Source organism: Diabrotica undecimpunctata, chromosome 6 (genome assembly GCF_040954645.1).
Source record: "Diabrotica undecimpunctata isolate CICGRU chromosome 6, icDiaUnde3, whole genome shotgun sequence".
Classification (NCBI taxonomy): domain Eukaryota; kingdom Metazoa; phylum Arthropoda; class Insecta; order Coleoptera; family Chrysomelidae; genus Diabrotica; species Diabrotica undecimpunctata.
In genome coordinates, this window is record NC_092808.1 from 94548355 (window position 1) to 94569321 (window position 20967).

A 20967-nucleotide genomic window follows, 5' to 3' on the forward strand; every position below is an offset into this window, starting at 1 on the left:
ATGACCAAAATATTCCAACTTTCTTCTCTTGATGGTGATCAACAGCTCCCGTTCTTTGTTCATTCTTCGAAGAACTTCACTATTTGTTACTTTGTCTATCCAAGGTATTTTCAAAATTCTTCTGTATATCCACATTTCGAAGGCCTCTAGTTTATCAATATTGCTCTTGTTTAAAGTCCAAGTCTCTACTCCGTACAGCAGTATCGAGAAGATGTAGCATCTAACCAATCTCATTTTCAGGTTTAAGTTAATGTCATGACTTCCTAGAATGTCCTTCATATTAACAAAAGCAGCTCGAGCCTTTCCAATTCTAGTTTTTATTTCTTCTGTGATGTCATTGCTGTTATTAACGCTTGTTCCCAAATATTTATATTTGTGCACCCGTTCGATTTCGTTATTGTGAATGTACAAGTTTGCATTCAATCTTTGTTTTTTTGAAATAATCATGAATTTCGTCTTCTTGACGTTCATTGTTAACCCTTTCTCTTCACTAGCTGTGACTACCTCGTTTAAAATGGCTTGCAGGTCTTCTACTGTCTCCGCCATTAAAACCGTATCATCTGCGTATCTAATATTATTAATTGGTTGGCCGTTAACTTTTATCCCAATCTCTTCTTCCTCCAATGCTTTCTTCATAATTTCTTCCGAATAGAGATTAAATAGCAATGGTGACAGCACACATCCTTGTCTAACTCCTGTTTTAATTTGAATTTCATTTGTTGTGATATTTTCGATGCGTGCGACTGCTTTCTGATTATAATACAGAGTAGATATTATTCTTATATCGCGAGTGTCTAACTGTTTAGCTTCCAAGATCTCTAAAAGTTGGTTATGCTTGACGTTATCAAATGCCTTGTTGTAATCAATGAAACAAGCAAATACATCTTGATTCACATCCAAACACCTCTGTGTCAAGATGTTAAAGGCAAATAATGCTTCACGAGTTCCATATCCCTCCCGGAATCCAAACTGAGTTTCTCCTATATCTTTTTCCAATTTTCTGTAAATTCTATTGTGAATTATTTTGAGGAATTTTTTTAAGGTGTGGCTCATCAGACTGATCATGCGATGATCACTGCACTGCTTAGCATGTGCCTTCTTGGGTAGAGGGACAAACGTTGATCTTAGCCATTCTTCAGGAATTATACTGTTTTCATAAATCTTGTTAAATAAGTCTACTAACAAGTGGATTCGACTTCACCATGACTTCACCGCTTGCATTACTTCTTCTTTGCTTATTTCTGGACCTGTCTCCTCTGGAAAATTATCACAAGGAGGCTGCCTTTGATCGTCAAACAGTTCTTCTATGTATGTCTGCCAATGTTTTAGTTTCTCCTCTGTTTCCATTATCATGTTCCCTTGTTGGTCTATAAGTACTGTCTGCTTCCTGTTTCTATTGTTGATCATTTCTTTAACTTTCTTGTGAAGATAGAACGAATCATATTTGGCTTCCAAGTTTTCAATCTCCTTACATTTGTCTTGTAACCATTGTTTTATAGCGTCGCGGATTTTTCTTTTGATATCTGTGTTAATTTGCTTATACTGTTATTCATTTTTGCCTTTCGATAGTCTTCGAGAATTCATCAATAACAAGATTTCGTCACTCATCCATTCTTTCTGTTTCTTTGGTTTTTCTCTCTTCAGAATATTTTTAGCAGGTTCCAGCACGTTCTTTTTAATAATGGCCCAGTGTTTATTAATGTCTAGTTCTAGTATCTTCTCTGTCTTTTAAAGTTTTTCAAGATTTGCCTGAATGCTTGTTGCTACCTGATGTTTAATTGTTTCATCATTTAAACGATTGATATCTATTACTTGTTTGGGCTTAGGTGTTTGTACTCTTTTAAGTTTTATTCGGAATTTTGCCACTACTGGATTGTGGTCTGACCCTATATCTGCTCCTGGATACGTTTTCACAGATTCAATTGTGTTTTTATATCTGCTGTTTATGGTTATATAATCTATTTGAATTGGTATAATATAGTCTTTAGTGTCTCCAGGAGATTTCCACGTGTATACTCGTCTTCTTGGTAGTTGATAAAATGTGTTTATAATTATAAAATTATTTTCCTGGCAAAATTGCAACAGCCGATCGCCTCTTTCATTTCTTTGGCCGAGACCATATTTTCCAACCCATTTGCCACATTCTCCTTTCCCAATTTTCGCATTCCAATCTCCCATTATTATTGTAATGTCTCTAGACTTAACAACTTTTAGTGTTTGTTCAATGGTTTTATAAAATTCTTCTGTGTCTTCTTCGCTACTCTCCGCTGTAGGAGCATATATTTGAATTATATTTAGTTTTCCCTGAATGGTTGACAATTGTAGAAATTAAACCTGCGTTAATACTAAAACCTGCCAATTGGCTGCAGTACGACCGGTTATATTTAAACGCAATATTATATTACACGAATTTTATATATATATATATATATATATATATATATATATATATATATATATATATATATATATATATATATACGTTATTTTATATTATACGCAAACTTCGAAGACCCTGTCCAGATCTATCTAATATGCAATGCTGTTCGCTCTGAGATACACTTCACCTAGAATTCCGAATAGAGATTGTTGATTTTGAAGAATATCCTCGGTATTATGGTGTGAAAATATTTTCTAGCATTTGATGCCTGAATACCTTTTCTGTCATCATCACGACCGGCCGTCCAGCAATACATCGAAAGTTATTATCATCAGTAGGCGCTACAGATCTTCGTGAGCCTTTACCTGCCTCAAAACATTTGTCCATCCTTCCCTGTCGAGTGTCTGTCTTCTCTATCCTCTTACTCCAATCTCCCTTAAATCGTCCTGCACATCGTCCAGATATTTGAGTTTAGGTCGACCCCTTTCTTCTTGTAACCGGCCTATTTAGCCTGTTTATTTTAACAGGATCACTTTTATCTATCCGCACAACGTGGCCCACCTATCTTAGGCGGTTTATTGTTATGGTTTTCACGATATCTGTATCACCAAAAACTCGAGTTCGAAATTATATCGCCTTCTCCACAGATTCTTCATTTCGAGTCGTCATTGCCCGTGGTTCTGATTCGTAAGTGAGCACTGGGCGTATTATTGTTTTATAAAGTTTGCACTTACAGCTTTTGTTGCTCTTGACATATTTCTCTCTCTTAGTTGAGGACCTAGGTCAAAATAACAGGGGTTAGCCACGCATATTCTTTTTCTTATTTCTTTGAATGTGTTGTTTTTGCAGTCTACCAGTGACCCTAAGTAGCAGAATTCTTCCACCGTTTTTCGTGTTGTTTCGTGTATAAGTCCGATGTTTTCTACGACGTTTTTGATATGTGTGAAAGCTTCAACTGCTTCATTTCGGGTTTTTCTCCAATGATCACTATATCATCAGCATGTGCCATTATTTATATACTACGGGTATATATCGTACCCTTTAAGTTTATTCCCGAATCTCTCATCATTTTTTTTTTAACACCAAGTTGAACAGCGTGCATGATAGTGCATCTCCCTGGCGCAGTTCTCTATTAGTTGTAAATAATTCTGAAATATCCCCTTGCACCCGCATTTTACATTCAACTTTCCTCGTTGTCATTTTAGTTAATTCTACCAATCCTTTTGATATTCCAAATTTGATCATAGCCCAATATAATTGGGGTCTGTCAACAGTATCGTACGCTGCTTTAAAATATACGAAGATGTAATGACAGTCTATGTCGTACTCCGTCGATTTTTCTGATGGATGATATGTGATCAATGGTAGATCTGTTTTTCAAAAAGCCTCGTTATTAGGATCCTATGATATTGTCAGTATACTGTGCCAGTCGTTCGTTAAGTATCAGGGACAATATTTTGTATGCCGTATTGAGAAGGGAAATCGCTCTAAACTTGGAACAGTCAACCACGTTTCCTTGTTTGTGTATTGGGCATATAATTCCAGTATTCCAATCTTCTGGTAAAGCGCCTTCTTGTCATATCTGTATTAATAGTTGAAAGGGATTACAAATGTTTGACCGCCACATTTAAATTTTTCTGCGAGTAAGTTGTCTGCTCTGGGTGACTTGTTTCTGGCTAGAGACTGAATTGCTTTATTCATTTGTCCCAATGTTGGTAGCTCAGGTTTCCCCTATTCTAGTTCTATATCATCTCTACCTTCAGCTCTACTTTCTCCATTAAGTAGCGTACCAAAGTGTTCCTGCCACCTTTTCAGTACTTCTATTCTGTCGTTTTCTCTGTAAAAATTTGCCTTCTGACCTGTCAATCTTTACAGATTAATTTCCTGATATACTTTCGTCATCTTACATTCGTGAAGTTGCTTTGAAAATATTTGGCGCCTTTACCGTAATTAAAAAATAACGGATGCATATAGCGTTTATTTTATAAATATGCGCCTTTCTTTTATACGCCTTTCTAAAGGCAATGAGCAATAGTATTTAAATTTTCAGTGGAGTTAAAGAAAAGAATTTCTTCCTCCATTACGAATTTCCACCATTCGCTACAAAAGAAACAGGAAAAATCGGTCCTATTGGTCGAAGGGAGATGGGCCATGGTGCTTTGGCAGAAAAAGCTCTAACTCCTGTCGTTCCGGGAGATTTTCCATTTACTGTAAGACTGACGTCAGAAGTTTTAGAATCAAATGGTAAATATTTTGGAATAGATAATAAAATTTTGTAGGTATATGAATAATTTTTTAGGTTCAAGTTCAATGGCTACTGTTTGTGGAGGAAGTTTAGCGTTAATGGATGCAGGCGTACCACTTTCAACTCCTGTAGCTGGGGTCGCTATAGGTTTAGTAACTAAATATGATGCCGAACAAAAATCTATTGAGGATTATAGAGTTTTGACAGATATATTAGTAAGTTTGATATAGTTGCTAAAAGGACCAATATCGATTTTTGTTAGCAATTTTATTATCATATACTACTCCTACAGATTGTGTCTTTTGTTATGTATTTTGATACCAATGCTTATTTAAGATATTTCTTGGGTTGGCAACCTGTCAAGTAGGAGGTTAGAACGTGGCTGCCAGTTCGAGGGTTTAAGATTAGTTGGAAAGTTTCACTTTAATAGTTATTAAAGTGTGTTCTCGTTCAACTATTTATTTTACTAATACACAACATTTTTTCCATGAATTATTTGCAGGATGTAAATTGTAGTAAACAACAAGAATTTGAATTATCCGTCGGGCGTAAGTTATGAAGACTAACACAGATGTATTACTTTAGTTTCACACGTTAATTTGGATATGGAATACGGCTACCGGCACATTCGATTCAATATCAAATACCAACGATGTTTTCATTATTGTGTGTGATACTACAACCTACAACCCTAGTAAACCTAAAACTTTCCTAGCGGATTACGTCAGTCGTTTCTTTTCAGTGTTGCCAATCTTCCTAGTATCCTGTATTTTTTATTAAAGATCTTAATTCTTTAAATTGTCTATAGATCTCATATCGTTTTCTCCAGATGTTGTTTTGACATAATGCTCCAAGTATTCTTTGTATCCTTCGAAGATGATAGGTAATTTGCAATCTGTTGTAGAAATAGTCCATGTTTCTGGGCCATATGTCAGAATAAGTGTCTTATATATTGTTAGTTTATTTTTTTGCTGATCTTTCTGTTCTTTAGGTGTTTGCTTAATTACGGTAACACCTGTTCGCTAGTAGAGTTCTTTTTTATTTTCTCCGTTGTGGAGTTATCCGTTATGAATTACCTCATAATTTTGACCATTGTTTTTATCTTTAGTTCTGTTATTCGCAATTGACGTCATACTTTGCTTTTCTCTGGAGAAAGAGGCAAGCGCTTCTTTACGTTTCCGGTCTGTCAGAGCGATCAAGTCCAGATCATCAGCGTATGCTATATTTTGAATCTGTAGCTTCCACGACCGGTGTTTTGTAATGATACATTGATATCCAGGTGTTGTAACGAAATATTTTGCCTACCACATAGGGTATTGCTATAAGGGGTTGAAAATTGGGACAGAAGTTACTGGGAGCGGAGATAGGGCAAGCAAAATAAACGATACTTATGCGAACGGCACTCAGGGTTTATTTGGAGAGCTGGGGTCGTAGATAAGTTGAATGGCAAGGGGTAGGATTGGGGCAACTACAAAACTTGAAACAAAGGGGCACTTACATGAATCTCCTGGAACAAATGTACAAACAAAACAACAAGAAGGACCTCTAGCTATTTAAAATAAGGACGCCGCTTCGAGGTGCCAAATTATAACGATTACAACAACTAGTTGTAACTATTGAAATAATTATTAGAAATGCAAAATATATCTTTTTAAGGCGCTAAATTGTAACAACATATGTGAGAAACAAATTGTTTTGGGGAAAAAATTTAAAAATTGTAACGAAAATAAATTAAACATTTATTGTTGTCTCACCACAAACAGTTACAAAAATAGACAATAGAAAAATACTATATTAATAGTCACAAAAGCGAATACAAAAATAACAAAGAGAAACACTTACTATTGTTACTGGGCTATTATTTATAACAGAAATCAATTATTACAAATAAAAAATTATCTTTTTAAATGATGAAAGCAATTATTAATAAAAATGTTTATTTTTCCTTTAAAATTTAAACACAAAAGTTACCTGGATTGCACTAGGGTTTTACACAAAAATGCTGGGAGTGGAAACTAGACTTTACTGGAATTTCTGGGTGTAGAACTGGGCTTAGACTCTCTGCCACACGAACAAATACTGCATATCACACTGCGAATTATTGAGGTTGGAAGTTGGGGCACTGGAACACAAACTTTGGAAACTTTTCTCCTTAAAAAACTGGAACAGGTAGAACTGAACACAATGGCAAAATGTGGTTATCTTTCAAAATTTCACTTAGACTGCAACTACACATTGAACTGCTGCCATTAACTGTCACAAAACTACTTATTTTCCATAAAATGGGACAGAAAAAGAGAAAACATTTCAAATTTGACGTAAAATTTGGACAAACGCTGGAAGCAGCTGTCTCTGACAACGCCTCCGCGAGAAAATCTAATTATCTTTTAAATTCATTCGCCCAACTTATCATAAACAAAACATATAAACTGGAATATTTCTGTCTATTTGCAACGGGCAAATTATCTCAAAGCGGCTTCGATCAAACAATGCCGAGAAAATACACATCTGTGAAATATAAACAAACTCTAAAATGGTTTATATCAACTCAGACACCCAAGAGGATATGAAAATACTTTTTGGTATTTTAACACATACGAGGGGATTTCAATATACAGGGATGAGTGCCTTAAGAACCGGCAAAATAACGCAAAAGATAGAAAACATAATACGTTGTGAAATGAAAAGAGATGAAAGTAGTAGAGGTGAGAAATTATCGATATTAACCTATAATTTACTTTACATTACATTAGAATTATCGAAAATTTGCCACCTTTAGACGTTAGCTTATGAGCTGGTTGACTTCAGTCATAGTAATACGTACTACGTAATGTAAGTAAAAACAGTTTAAGTAGGAGTATTTTTTATCCAAAATTAAAGTATTGATCAATAATAAACTATGATTTGAGACGTCGCATACACTTTTCTCAATACAGAATTATCATAGCTTGTTATTCTGTATTCGTCAACACAGAATTAATTATCAAATTACTACTAATTAAACTGTTTACTTACATTTGCTTTATTGCCTTCAATCAGTTTTTACTTAACGCGAAATTTAAAAAATGTAAATGTTCGACGTCATACTTGTAATATTATGACTGAGTCAACTAAATAGCTCATAAGCTAACGTCTAAAGGTGGGAAACTATCGATAGTCTTAATATTGTTCTGAAGCTATTTTCTTGTGGCATTTTAAATTAATTACTATTTAAATGGGAATAAGCCACAATTAAAGGTTAAAATACGTTTATTGACGTTTCAATTTCCACTTCGGAAATCGTTCTCAAAATACAAACATTATCGATAGTCTTAATGTAATTTAATGTAAATTAGAGGTTTCTATCGATAATTTCCCACCTCTACTACTTTCATCTCTTTTTATTTCACAACATGTGTTTTCTATCTTTTGCGTTATTTTGCCGGTTCTTAAGGCACTCATCACTGTATACCAAAGAATTTAGAAATGCTACGGTATTACAGTCTTAACATATCAATAATACCTTACTCTTTCCGTTACAAAACGAAAATCACGCTTATATCAGTAAAAAGGTTTGGTTTTTTCCACCACAACTGGTCATGAAATGTTTTTTCCTAGTATCAACCGCTTGCAATTTCAGTAGAAAAACAAGCTTTAATATCTACCAAGAAGTGCGTCAGTAAGCTTTATTTGTTTTCGGAACTCGTAAAAGGGCAATAAATCTTTCAACTTTATTGTTTTGTTATTCATTTGCTTCGTAAATGTGTCGAAAAAATGTCTTATTTCTGGAATTATAATCCACTGCAAAATACGTTCAAGTTCGTTACACTCGTTAAATACGTTAAATTTGGCAGCTTTGCTCTTTTCTATAAATTAGTGGATTGGAGCGGCATTTCAAGACTCCGTTCTCGGTTCCCATGTAGGATATAACAGTAGCGCACCTAGAATTTGCCTCTGGGGGGGTGGGGTTTGGTTGGTCACCGAAATGTTTTTTGTGATGCTACCTCCATTTTTAGTCCTTAAAATGTGTTAGTAACAGTGTCGGAATAGGGCACTGGGGAGGGGTTAACCCCCAAAACTCCCCCTGGGTGCGCCACTGGATAGTACGTCCCGGCATCTCAGTATATTGTGTAACTGCATAGCATCTCGGGCACTTCTCACGCTCACTAGTTTTAGTTAAATAAGTTTGTAATAAGTATATTTTTTTGTAGCAGTGCAACGTAAAAGAAAGTGGTTTTAAATTCATCGAACATTTATTATTACCACTTTTGACTTAAAAAATTGTTTCGACGAAGGATTATTTAATCCAAGACTACATACTTAGCTAGTTCCAACGTCTGGCTCGCTTCTTTTGTTGTAAAAGGGAGACATCTCACAACACCAGGTTTATATGCTGTGTCCTGGAGCTATTTCTTCATGATTCTTCGATTTCTACTACAACTGACATCAAAGGCGATGTGGTTAAGCTGATCGCTAACTATCATAATATACATGATAATTTAGTTCAACTTAAATAATTGTTTTAGGGCATCGAAGATTATATGGGTGATATGGATTTTAAAATTGCTGGTAATAAAAAAGGCATAACCGCATTGCAAGCTGATATTAAAATTCCCGGATTACCTTTGAAAATTGTTATGGAGTCCTTACAAAGTGCTGTAGATGCCAAACACAAAATTCTCCAAATCATGCACAAATGCATAGAAAACCCAAGGTACTTTAAACTTTCTAAAAATTTACAGATTTTTCATTACTTTTAAAATCCAAAAGACGGGAAGTAACTTTCACAAAGTTATTTAGTTTTGCCAACATTCTTTAGAAATTTTAATTATGATAATGTAATTATTATTAGTCGGTCAGATAGCCAAGCGGGCTAGGCGGCCGATTCTCATTCGCTTCACTGTCGAATGGTTCAGTGGATGTGAGTTCGAGTCCCAGCTCGGTGTACAGAAAAATAAAAAAGGCTAACGCAGCAGTTTAAAATTCTAGATGAATCTGCTGCTTAGACTAGAATATGCTGGTCTACGCTATCTGCCTATGGTGGGGCAGTAAGGCAAGAGATAAGGGCTTGCGGCTCGGTGATACTCCTCCATAGATCCCTACCGGAAGGGCGTGGCGCCTAAATACCGGTATATATATATATATATATATATATATATATATATATATATATATATATATATATATATATATATATATATATATATATATATATATATATATTATTTCATAATTATTATTATGATAATTTGTAAATTAAACGATTATTTTAATTCTCGCCTATAATAAGATTACGAAAATCAAGATTTACCTCCTTGAAGTTCCTTTCGTGGCTTTGCCGTAAAGATTGTTTTTGTAACTTCTGATGTTAATATATCAAGTATTGTGTCTTGTACTATATTCATTTGTGGTTCTGTTCTCTCGTCATCAAACAAATCTTCGATGTATTTTTCCCATATATTTCCTACCTTTTCTGGGCTAGATACTATTTGGTTGTTATCATCTACTAGAGTTGTTGTAGTGAATTTTTTCTTCATATTTGTGACTTCCTTAATCTTTCTGTATGCATTGAAGTAGTCATGTTTTTATAGGAATTCCCTCGGTTCCTCAAATCTGTTGTTCACCCATTCTTCTTTGGCTTTCCTGATTTTGTTTCGGATGGTACTCTGGGTTTATTTATATTTTACTTCATTGCGGTTTTTGTAAGATATTCTTATGTCCATCAGTCCTAGGATTTCTTCTGTCATCCATGTATTCTTTGTTTTTCTTGTGTTGTCTTGTAGTTGTTTTGTTTGTATAGTTGTGATTTTTGTTTTGAAGGTGTGTCAAATACTTTGTACTGATTCTTCTGCTACCGTGGGTGGTTCACTGAATTTTTCTTTGAGTGTATCATTGAGTATTTTCTCTATCTCTGCCTGTACTACTGGATCTTTTTTAAGATAAGTTTTTCGAGGCTAGGTTTTATCTTCTCTCTGCGTTTGATTTTCTTCAGTTTAATTGAGAGTTTACCGATAACAGGATTGTGGTCGGAACCGATGTCCGTCCCGGCATATTAATATATAATCAATCTGGTTTCTTATTATGTGGTTTTGATTATCTCCAGGTGCTTTCCATGTATATAATCTTATTTTTGGTAGTTTAAACCAGGTGTTTGCGATCATTAGATTTTCTTCTCGGCAAAATTGGACCAGTATTTCTCCTCTATCATTTCTTTGGCACAAACCAAACTTTCCGACTATGTCTTCGGTCCGCTCTTCATCTACTTTGGCATTAAAATCTCCCATAATGTTTACAGCATTTTTCTTTGCGATCTTTATTAGCTGTTTTATCTCTTGGTAGAATTATCGTATTTCTCTTTCTGGATTTTCTCCTGTATGAGCATATACTTGAATAAAGTTAATATTTCGAGGAGTGGTATTAATTTGTAGCATGGCTACTCTATCAGATATAGGTTCAGACATAGAATTTGTAAAGTTCTTTACAAATTTGTAAATTCATTTCATCTTGTAATATTACATGAATGAAACTAGAATTCCCAAAGAACAATATTTGGAACAGTATCTTGTTTTATCACTGTACGGGACTTATTTTTTTAGGTACATTGTAATCAATATTGTTTTAAAAGATTTTTTTTGTATATTTTTAGGACAGAAAAGAAGGAAAATTGGCCTGTAAGTAAGAAATTGGAAGTAGAAGCTCATAAAAGATCAAGGCTTGTTGGAATAGGTGGTGTCAATTTAAAGAAGTTATTTGCTGAAACAGGTGTACACGTATGTAATGTTATTTTTATTTATATTTTAGGATCATCTGTGGTATAATTTTACTATTTGGGAGAGTGAGTCATCGTTTAAAGGCACAGAAATGCGGAAAGACGTATGAAAATCCAGTGACGTACACTCACTTTTATTTTAACGTTAATTATATTTTAATTTTCAAATATTAATGTTCGAAATAGGCCAAGTTTTTACTGACGTTTCGATCTCTATATCCAAAGACCGCTTTCAAAAATATAAATGATAGTTATATTTATTTTATTTGTTTATTATTATATATTTTTATAATCTTATATTATTTATTTTCTTTTTTTTTTCTATCTTTAAAAACGGAATAGAGATTGAAACGTCAGTGTATTAAACATGTAAATAGATATATTGTGGCTTATTTCCAACCTTCTCCCTAAAAATACAGAATGCCACAAACAAAAAGCCATAGAAAAATAAATATATCTGTCATTTTTATGTTTGAAAACGGTCTCTTTATAGAGATCGAAACGTCCGTAAATTAAACATTTGAATAAATATATTGTGGCTTATTCCCAACATTATTTCTAAAAATACAGAACGACAAACAAAAAGCCATAGAAAATAAATATTGCTGTCATTTATATAATTGAAAACGGTCTCTGGATATAGAGATCGAAACGTCAGTAAATAAACATATGATTAAATATTTTGTGGCTCATTCCCTACATTCCCCTAAAAATACAGAATGCCGCAAACAAAAAGCTATAAAAAACAAGTAATTTTGCAGAAAGCTTACTGATACCACCCGGCTGTCGCGGAAGTTACGCTAAAACGTCTTTTGACGTGACCCGTTCCTTAAAGAGTTACACAATGAAATTTTTTTAAAACAAATTTTAAGACAGTTTCCACACCACTCCAGAGGTATGTCTTGTGGCGCGTTACTTTTTTTAAATGGGTGTTCGTCAAGAGCCATATTGTCTTAATAAAATGTCAAATAAAATGAACAAAACACTTAAACAGTATAAAACAAAACAAAATAAAATCCTATAAAACAAAATAAAATTCTATAAAAACAAAATAAAAATAATGTTTGATGTAACAAAACATTGTACTATTTATTTAAACACAAACACTATATACACTTACTATGTTCTTCTCGTTTTTTTTTTGTTTTTGGTTTTTTTTATGCTGATGTTCTGATTAAACTATTAGAAAATATTATTCGCTGTCTAAATCTGAAGATGCAGTGCTGCTATCGCTGTCATTATCTTCAGCACCTGGTGTAATTATAATTGGCTCTAGTAAAACTTCGATATGAGTGTCAAGTTCCCACATACGATGTTCTTCTTTAATTATGTGGCCTATACATTTAGCCCATTTCTCTGGAGTTACATGGAGGATTGCTTGAATCAAAAGTTCCTTAACTTCGTTTAATTTGAACGTTTTGTTATTGCGTGCTACTTCTCCTTTCACTTGCACCCAGATAAGTTCAATGGGATTAAGTTCTCATAGTATCTCTCAGTATCTCATGATAAGGTGGTAGACGCAGAACTTTGACACCATAATCTCTTGCAGTTTCATCTACAGCATATTTAAGTTATTCACTTTTCCTTAACCGTGCAATGTCAAGTAGCTAAATTTTGAGCATTGATTCTTCGTATGCAATCCCCTTTTCTGTAAGCCATTCTTGAATCCTCCCTTTCAATTTCTTTCATAATCACCTGTTTTTTTCGACTCAATTTGAAGAAAACCATCATCAAGGAACCCTATATCACTTCCTATATGGCTGATGATTAAACGCCGTCCCTTTCTGATGGAGCTTTTAATCCTGTAGACCAGCCTTCTATAAATGCTTCGCGTTTTTGACATTTAAATCTTGCCAAATTTTTCCAACTGTATGACCTTTGTTAATCCAGGTTTCATCCAAATAACATATTTTGCGTCAAGTGCTGCGAATTTTGCGTATTTCTTCTAAATATTTTCTTCTCCACACAATAATTTTATTTTTTTCTAATAGCACATACTTTTTCTGTTGAGTTTTACATATCGAGATTTCGCGCATGGTCCTGATTAAGACTCTACGAGATATCTTGGGTAAGGAGTCATCGTTTTCGAGCTCTTGAGAAATATTTTTCGGTGTTGGAATTTCACTCCGAAAATAAAATGAATGAATTTTTCGACGTATAATATTTCATTGAAAACAATGCTTTTCCTACCTCTAGTTTAATCTTTTTCTTGCTTTTTATTTTCCGATGTATTTTTAATTACACGATAAATACAGCTAACGGATACTTTTGTTAAACTGCTACAAATGTCGACCGCTTGGCTAATATTTAATGCCATTTTTCTGCCGACAATTCCTTCATAAACGTTTCGTATCATTACCTTCTCTTCGGACGTTAACATTTTCCGTCTCTTTTGCGGCTTTTCATTTTTGGAATCAACATCAAAATTTTGCTGTCTTCTCTTGGAACAACTCGGTTTTTCGTCCAACTCCAATAAAATTCAAACCAAATAATCACAGAATATAACTAAAAATTTACTATAAAACGACAAACTATAACACTCGTATTATCAATAACACGTTTTATCAATAACACAAACTTATCGCATAAAATATATTCACAAAATGTAACATATGCACTACCCTCAGAAACGCTAATGTAAATGAACAATTGTTGATGGGCACTTGCTCGGCAAAAACCAGTTTTATGACTTTCTGTGGGTCGGAATTGAAACAGAGTTCCGTCGCTAATTCCAAAATTGCCAAACGATTGAAAAATAATGTTTTAAAATATCGATATATAAATTTAAATATGTAACGAAACGGAACATATAAATAAAATTTATTTAATTACAATTTGGTGCTTAATTTTTACTATTGAAAAAATCATGTTTTTTTGGTATTATTATGACGGTAATAATCGCTGCGTGGGAGAATACAGGTTTTGTGTGACCATAATTACTACTTATGAACAAGAATTGGCTACACTGTACGACAACTCTTGGTCAATTTTTCTATAGAGAAGCACAAATAGATATACTACTTATATATTGTGTAATTTCTTATGAGAAAACGCAAATTGCAATTGAGAAAACTGGTAGTTTTCGAGGGCCGCTGTGTACATTTAAATTTAAGGATATTCAGCGTTTAAACGATGAATCACTCTCCCAAATAGTGAAATTATAGCATAAAATCTATTGTATTTTAGCGTAATAAATGTCTAACTACAACTAGCTATGCAACAACAACACTTTAGGATTAGGAAACAGAAATTAATAAGTCTCATTCCAATTGCTAATAAAATTGTGTTTACACTTTTATGGGTATATTCAAAGTCAAGTGCATGCGTACATACATGAAAGTGAAATGTCGCCCTTCAAAATTGGTTCTATTAGAAAATGGAGTCAATTTGGATGTTTTTTGAAACAAAGCTTCTCTGGCTACAACGCCAGTGTATTATTTTTTCTTCACAGTAAAATTCTGAGGCAAGCGTCACGGAAGTAGCATCACTGCAAGACGTCACGAAAGTAGCTAACCGAATAACGGTCTTCAAATCGATTGACTCTCCATTAATTCGTTTCTAGTCATCATATATTTATTAAAATAACTAACAAAATACATATCTTAAATGAAAAATAAAAAAATTAAAAGAATTATCTGTCAATAAAATATTTTGTAAAATATACTGATGGGAGGCTGATAAATAGACCCCCATATGTATGAAATTATTATAATAAATAAGTGAGAGGTGATTTTAACATATTGTTTTTAACTAAAGACCTAACGAAAGGATACATAAATATATGAAAGTCAAATAATAATGAAAAATATTATTAATATACTACAACTAATGAAAATTACTGAAAACAAAAACTACAATAATGTATCTGTATAATGTTCCGCACACTAAAACTTTGATATTTTCTTGCTTCAGGACATTACCGGTAAATAGTATACGAGCTCATAAAACATATGCTCTTACCTTATCTGACAGGTTCTTGGGTTTAGATATGCAGCAACTTGTTGCGATATTACAGCTTCCACTAATTTTCATATACACATACAGCTTAAATGTTCACTCACAAGTACCGGATGCTATTGTTACTAGCTGATAGAGATAACTTTTAAACCTTCTGAGTCGTGATATCTATATATCACGACTCAGAAGGTCTTTATATCTTTGAAGTCTTCCACGAGGGAGAAGATACTCCTAGTTCTTGTATTTTCTACAACGATTAGCTTCCGATTGTGTATTAATGTTTTGTTTTTACATGACTTGGATAGAAAAAAAAGCTGATGTCTGACGTCACAGATATCGAGAATACCCGCGTAGTCACAGACCATACATACTGTATGTATGGTTTGTGCGTGTAGTCCTTCCGTTCCGTACCGCACTAAGCCATGTACAAATCCACATTTCACGCATACATCCGGTTTATTGCATTTCTGAATTCTATAAATATCTTGGTTATTGCCTGATGGTTCAAGGTCAACAAAGAACATATTTACGGGCTCTTTTGCAATCCTATGTTTAGCATTAATGATGTTTCTTATCTTGTGACCCAGTTTTGTCAGTTCTTCTTTGATATCTTCTGTTGCATGTGAACGGTGAAGATACTTAATTACGACTTTGTAGGCTCTTTCTTCCTTTGGTTGACATGTGTGATGAAAGGATGAATAATGTTGTTCTCTCTAATATATCTTGATAATTTTCTGTATATTTCTGGGTCGCTACAATTTATTTTGACTGTATTATTTGCCATGGTCCTGGTTTCGCATTGTTCAGCTTCAGCTATTTCTGTAATTTTTTTTTCATTTCTGGGAAGTCGTTTACACCATAAACAAATATTGGTGGTGGTTTAGGTTTTCTTTGCGCTGTTTCATTTTGATTGGTTTAATTTTTTTGGGTATCCGTTAGAGTTTTTTTGTTCGATAGTGTAATGGTATCATCTTCCTTGTCTGTTTCCATATTTAATCTGATTTTCCCGCGTTTGGTAGTTTAAACTACTTGCCATGAGTTTTTTGTTAACACATTCGCAGTTTCTGGTACGTCATCGCTTGTTGATGACGTTCTGTAGTATTGCTGTCTATTTCTGTTAATTATATTGGTGTTGTTTGGCGCATTTTGTTGATTTATATATTGTTCTTGATTTGGGGAAATATCATATTGGTGGAAGATGTTATAGGTTGGTTTATATGCATATTGTACATACCTGGTATTGCTGGGGTATTGAGAAAACAATAGATTTAGAAAATCTAGATTAGGTCATATAAAACATTTTGAGTTGAATTTGAGTGACTTTGTATTGTCTGTGTTAACTTTACAGCTATGAATATAACCAATTTATGCAATAAAGAAGCTAATGATAAACTGCAAGAAGTTGAGTTCACATTAACTGCATAGTGTATAAAGTTTTTTTTTTATTTTCAATAAGTTGTTTATTTTTCTTCGTTTGTTTCTTTTACAGACATTAAATATATTTTTTCTATTGTGTTAATTTCTTGTTCAATAGAATATAAGTAAATCCGATAATCCGTACTATAAAATACGATAATTTGAGCAGCATACGATTTACTGACTTCGATGACCTGGCAACGCTGCTCAACCTAATCAAAGAATTGGTTTGGTGGCCCGGCCTACTAATATTTATATCGTTTTAAATATGTTTCTCTTAGTTACTCTTGTTAAAAACGCATATCTACCTTAAATTAATTCCTATACTGTGTGTTGAAAGGTAAAGTTGTCTAGAAAAGCTGATTTTACTGATACTAATATCACGTCGCCAAAGACATTCATGTAATGCTCAGCTGTTAACCTCACATAACTGCTAACTCATGCCAGAACCGTTAATGCTTATTCACACCCAAAAAACGACGGAGAAGATCTCACTACTATCCTGTGATAATTGAATTTTACTATGCTTTGAAAGGTTTTCGTAATCATTGTTGTTCGTGCCAACATGTCTTAATGTAAAATATGCAACTTTTACTGACGTTTAGCGCAACTTCACTTAAATGCTAATTTTCTTCCAAATTTGCTAAAACCCTTAATTTTTGAGACTGAGTTAAATTCTGCGACACTTTTGAAAATTCATTTGATATTAGTTTTTATATATTATATATATATATATATATATATATATATATATATATATATATATATATATATAAGTCCTAAGTGGACATTAGACATTAGTTTTTAAGAGCTTCAAATTTGAGTACGACGAACGGCTTATACGAAAGTCTAAACTAAAATCACAATCAGGATGCACTAGAAATAACCAAACCAAGACACGTTAAATGGTATAAGGAGCACTCTCAAATAATGATTTATAATTTATATACATTGTATAACTCTCAAATCATGATTAACAAAGTTTATACATTGTAAATCATGATTCGGGAGTGTTCTTCGTAGCATTCAAGTGTCTTAGTCATATATAAACTTTCGTAAATTTCATCTCAACTTAACATGCACCAATATAAACACAAAATACGCTTTAACGATGTGATAATTTTTAATATGTTGTCCAAAAAGTGTGTTGGGGCGAAGTCGTAATTTCGTTACGTTTTGCAGGTATCTCAAGTAGACGACACAACATTTGAAGTATTTGCCCCAAGTCAAAGTGCCATGGATGAAGCGGAAGAAATAATACAACAGTTGTTGTCGACTGAAAGAGCTCCAGATTTAGAATTTGGTGGCATATACAAGGCAACTATAGTAGAAATCAGAGACATCGGAGTTATGGTTACTTTATACCCAGGAATGCCGCCAGCTCTCTTACATAATTCACAGTTAGATCAAAGAAAAGTGAGTAATACATGAAAGTATGGCATTAAAATTGTTCTGAAGCTATTTTCTTGTGGCATGTTAAATTAATTACTATTTAAATGGGAATAAGCCACAGTTAAAGTTTAAAGTACGTTTATTGACGTTTCAATTTCCACTTCGGAAATCGTTCTCAAAATACAAACATTAGTAAATTTACTAGTGGAAATTGAAACTTCAATAAACGTACTTTAACCTTTAATTGTGACTTATTCCCATTTAAATAGTAATCATGGCATTAAATGTAAATAGAGTGATTATTATAACCAAATAGTAAATTAAAAAGTCGCTGATAAATTATATCTTTCAGAAATATATGGAAGAGGCTGCTACTATGTCTTATATACGCTGTTTCTGTCCAATTATAAAATAAGAGCAAGCAATTTTTAAACAATTTAAATAATCTTTTTTTTCTATCCGTGACAGATATTAGATACTAAATTCGGTTCGCTATCTCCAGTCCGAACTGTCTAGTGAATTTAGTAATTATTTTTTTGCGAAGTTAGTTACTTTATGACAGACTAGAAGTGGCTGGAAATTACTATACAACCAAGCACACGTATTTATAGCCAATATTAATAGTAAACAAATTAAATAGTATATAAAATAGAACTTTACAAATTACCGACAATCAATATTTATTTATTTGCACCATATGTAATAAATAGTTATGTTAAATTATAACAAATAAAATATATCTTTTAAATACATACTACCCAAAATGTTATGGGGTTAGTATGCACTTCCACTATTTAGAATAATTCTTCTTTTTTCAAAGAAAGAAGTCTGCAATAGTAGTATACTTGAGCTATTAATACTGAGAAGTAGGAATTGTTGTGTTGTAGGTTTCCGACAATGAATCTGTCAAAATATGCCTGAGCTAAGCGAATGGAGTTTAATATGTTATTCTGACTTTATTTGATAATTGTCGTAAAAAGTCCTGTAATAATTAGATTGAAACATTTTCGTAGATTTTATACCTTTTTTCTCATTTTCTCTACACTTTGCCTTGTAGGATGGTTTATGGTTTGAAACACGTTTTGCGCATTATGTGTCCTGGATACTCTTTGTTCTTTTTTGAAAAAGTCATTGGTAAGTCTGACCTATCCAAGAAACCCTTAATACATTTTTTAATTTTTTATTTCCTATTTGGATCATGTATATTTTTTTGTAATAATCTGTAAGTGAAGCTATAAGTTTTGTCTTTTTATTACTATCTTTTTGACATCTGTTCCGGTGGTTAAAAACTTTTGAGTACCCAAGGTATATGGACTGGTGACATATTCAAGTTATTTATTAAATAATCTTCGACCAATTCTAATTTTATGTCATCAGGATTGTGTGATTGTTCCAACATTTTTCTTCTTGCGGTGCCGCCTTCTGGTATCGAAGATTGGCGATTACTCCGTCAAATTTATTTGTATAAACCACTATTTTAAACACTGTACATACAATCTAGTCCACTGTGTATTATTTGTAAGCCACGTTATTTTTCTGCGAAACATTTGCCTTCTATTTTCCTTAAAATAAATTGCAATAACTAATATTTCTGAACTTTCATTTTTTTACTTGTTCCAATCTCTGCATCTGTGGTTAAATGACATTTGTTCAAATTATCAAAATTTCCTCTAGTCTTGGTTACCAGAATTATCGTCCGCAAGAGCGCTTGTAGACGTTGGTTTTTGTGAATGAAAGTAAGTCAATTTTTTTTACCGAATTCAGTGTTCCTTATAATTTGTATTGAAGGTAGAGTCCACTGACCAATCTCACACATCGGTTCGAAGGATATTGGCCCGTTGTACGGAATGCAGCTACATTAATATATTCAAGGGTGTAAAGGTTGCCTGACGTTCATCCTCTTTCTAGAAGTTGGTTGTCTTGTATCTGGCACTACAAGCTCACATCAGACTGAAACTAAATTAGTCGAAGCAAATGCTTTCCGTCATGAGTTGATTCGTTGTAAAACAAAAATCGTGGTCCTGAACATAAGATTTAAATTTGTAGTGGAAAGTGACACGATTGGCGACAATAGTCTACTCTCTGTACAACAGGTTACAACTCTGGACATCAATTTTAGGATTTGTTGTATTCTAGACTTGCCTCATTAATGTGTTGTTAAAATGATTGTTTTTTTGTTGCAGATTGCGCATCCGTCAGCATTAGGTCTAGAAGTAGGTCAAGAATTGCAAGTTAAATATTTTGGAAGAGATCCCGTATCTGGGTTAATGAGGATTTCTAGAAAAGTTCTTCAATCAGCTGTTCGGTAATGTTATATAACGGCTGGAAATATTTGATAGGCCATTTTGTTGTTCCCAGTTTTAAATTTGGCCCAGATAAATATAAATAATAAAGTTTATATGTTTTTATGTATCTATTTTATATAAAAAATTAACAAATAAAACTGTTTTTCTAGATCCCAGTTTAGTTTATAAGTTCAGTTTATTTACACTGGAAGCATCGCATACAATAGACATAAGTTATGCAATTAACGGGGGAGGGTGAAAGATGTTTGTGGTGGCTACAAAATAAGTGGAACATATCGGTTAAGAGATGAAAAACAGGTTGAAAAGCTTCGAGGTGAGAGTCCTACCATCCGACTTTCTAGATACAGATTGGTAATCTGGGGAAATTACAAATACTCAGAAAATCTAACTAAAAGACTGGAAAGGTCGAGGTCACGGACCAACTAGGCAAGTTAGGGGAAAACGCGCTGGAATAATGGATATATGTATTAAAGATAACTAATTGGAATTGTAGTGTAGAGGATTATTGTCAAAGGAACCGTCC

The 20967-nt window shown here is 33.3% G+C and overlaps 1 protein-coding gene across 1 annotated transcript in view; it reads left to right on the top strand.

Annotated features, from left to right (window-relative positions):
* The window catches only part of PNPase (polyribonucleotide nucleotidyltransferase 1), a 43190-nt gene extending 22644 nt beyond the window's left edge, over positions 1 to 20546 (top strand). Inside the window, exons 4-9 of the mRNA XM_072534909.1 lie at positions 4431 to 4624; positions 4680 to 4840; positions 9131 to 9318; positions 11251 to 11374; positions 17929 to 18162; positions 20322 to 20546. Of these exons, the coding sequence (XP_072391010.1) occupies positions 4431 to 4624; positions 4680 to 4840; positions 9131 to 9318; positions 11251 to 11374; positions 17929 to 18162; positions 20322 to 20447 (1027 nt within the window). The 3' untranslated portion in view covers positions 20448 to 20546. The remainder of the gene's footprint in view (positions 1 to 4430; positions 4625 to 4679; positions 4841 to 9130; positions 9319 to 11250; positions 11375 to 17928; positions 18163 to 20321) is intronic.
* Positions 20547 to 20967: the final 421 nt, after the last annotated feature.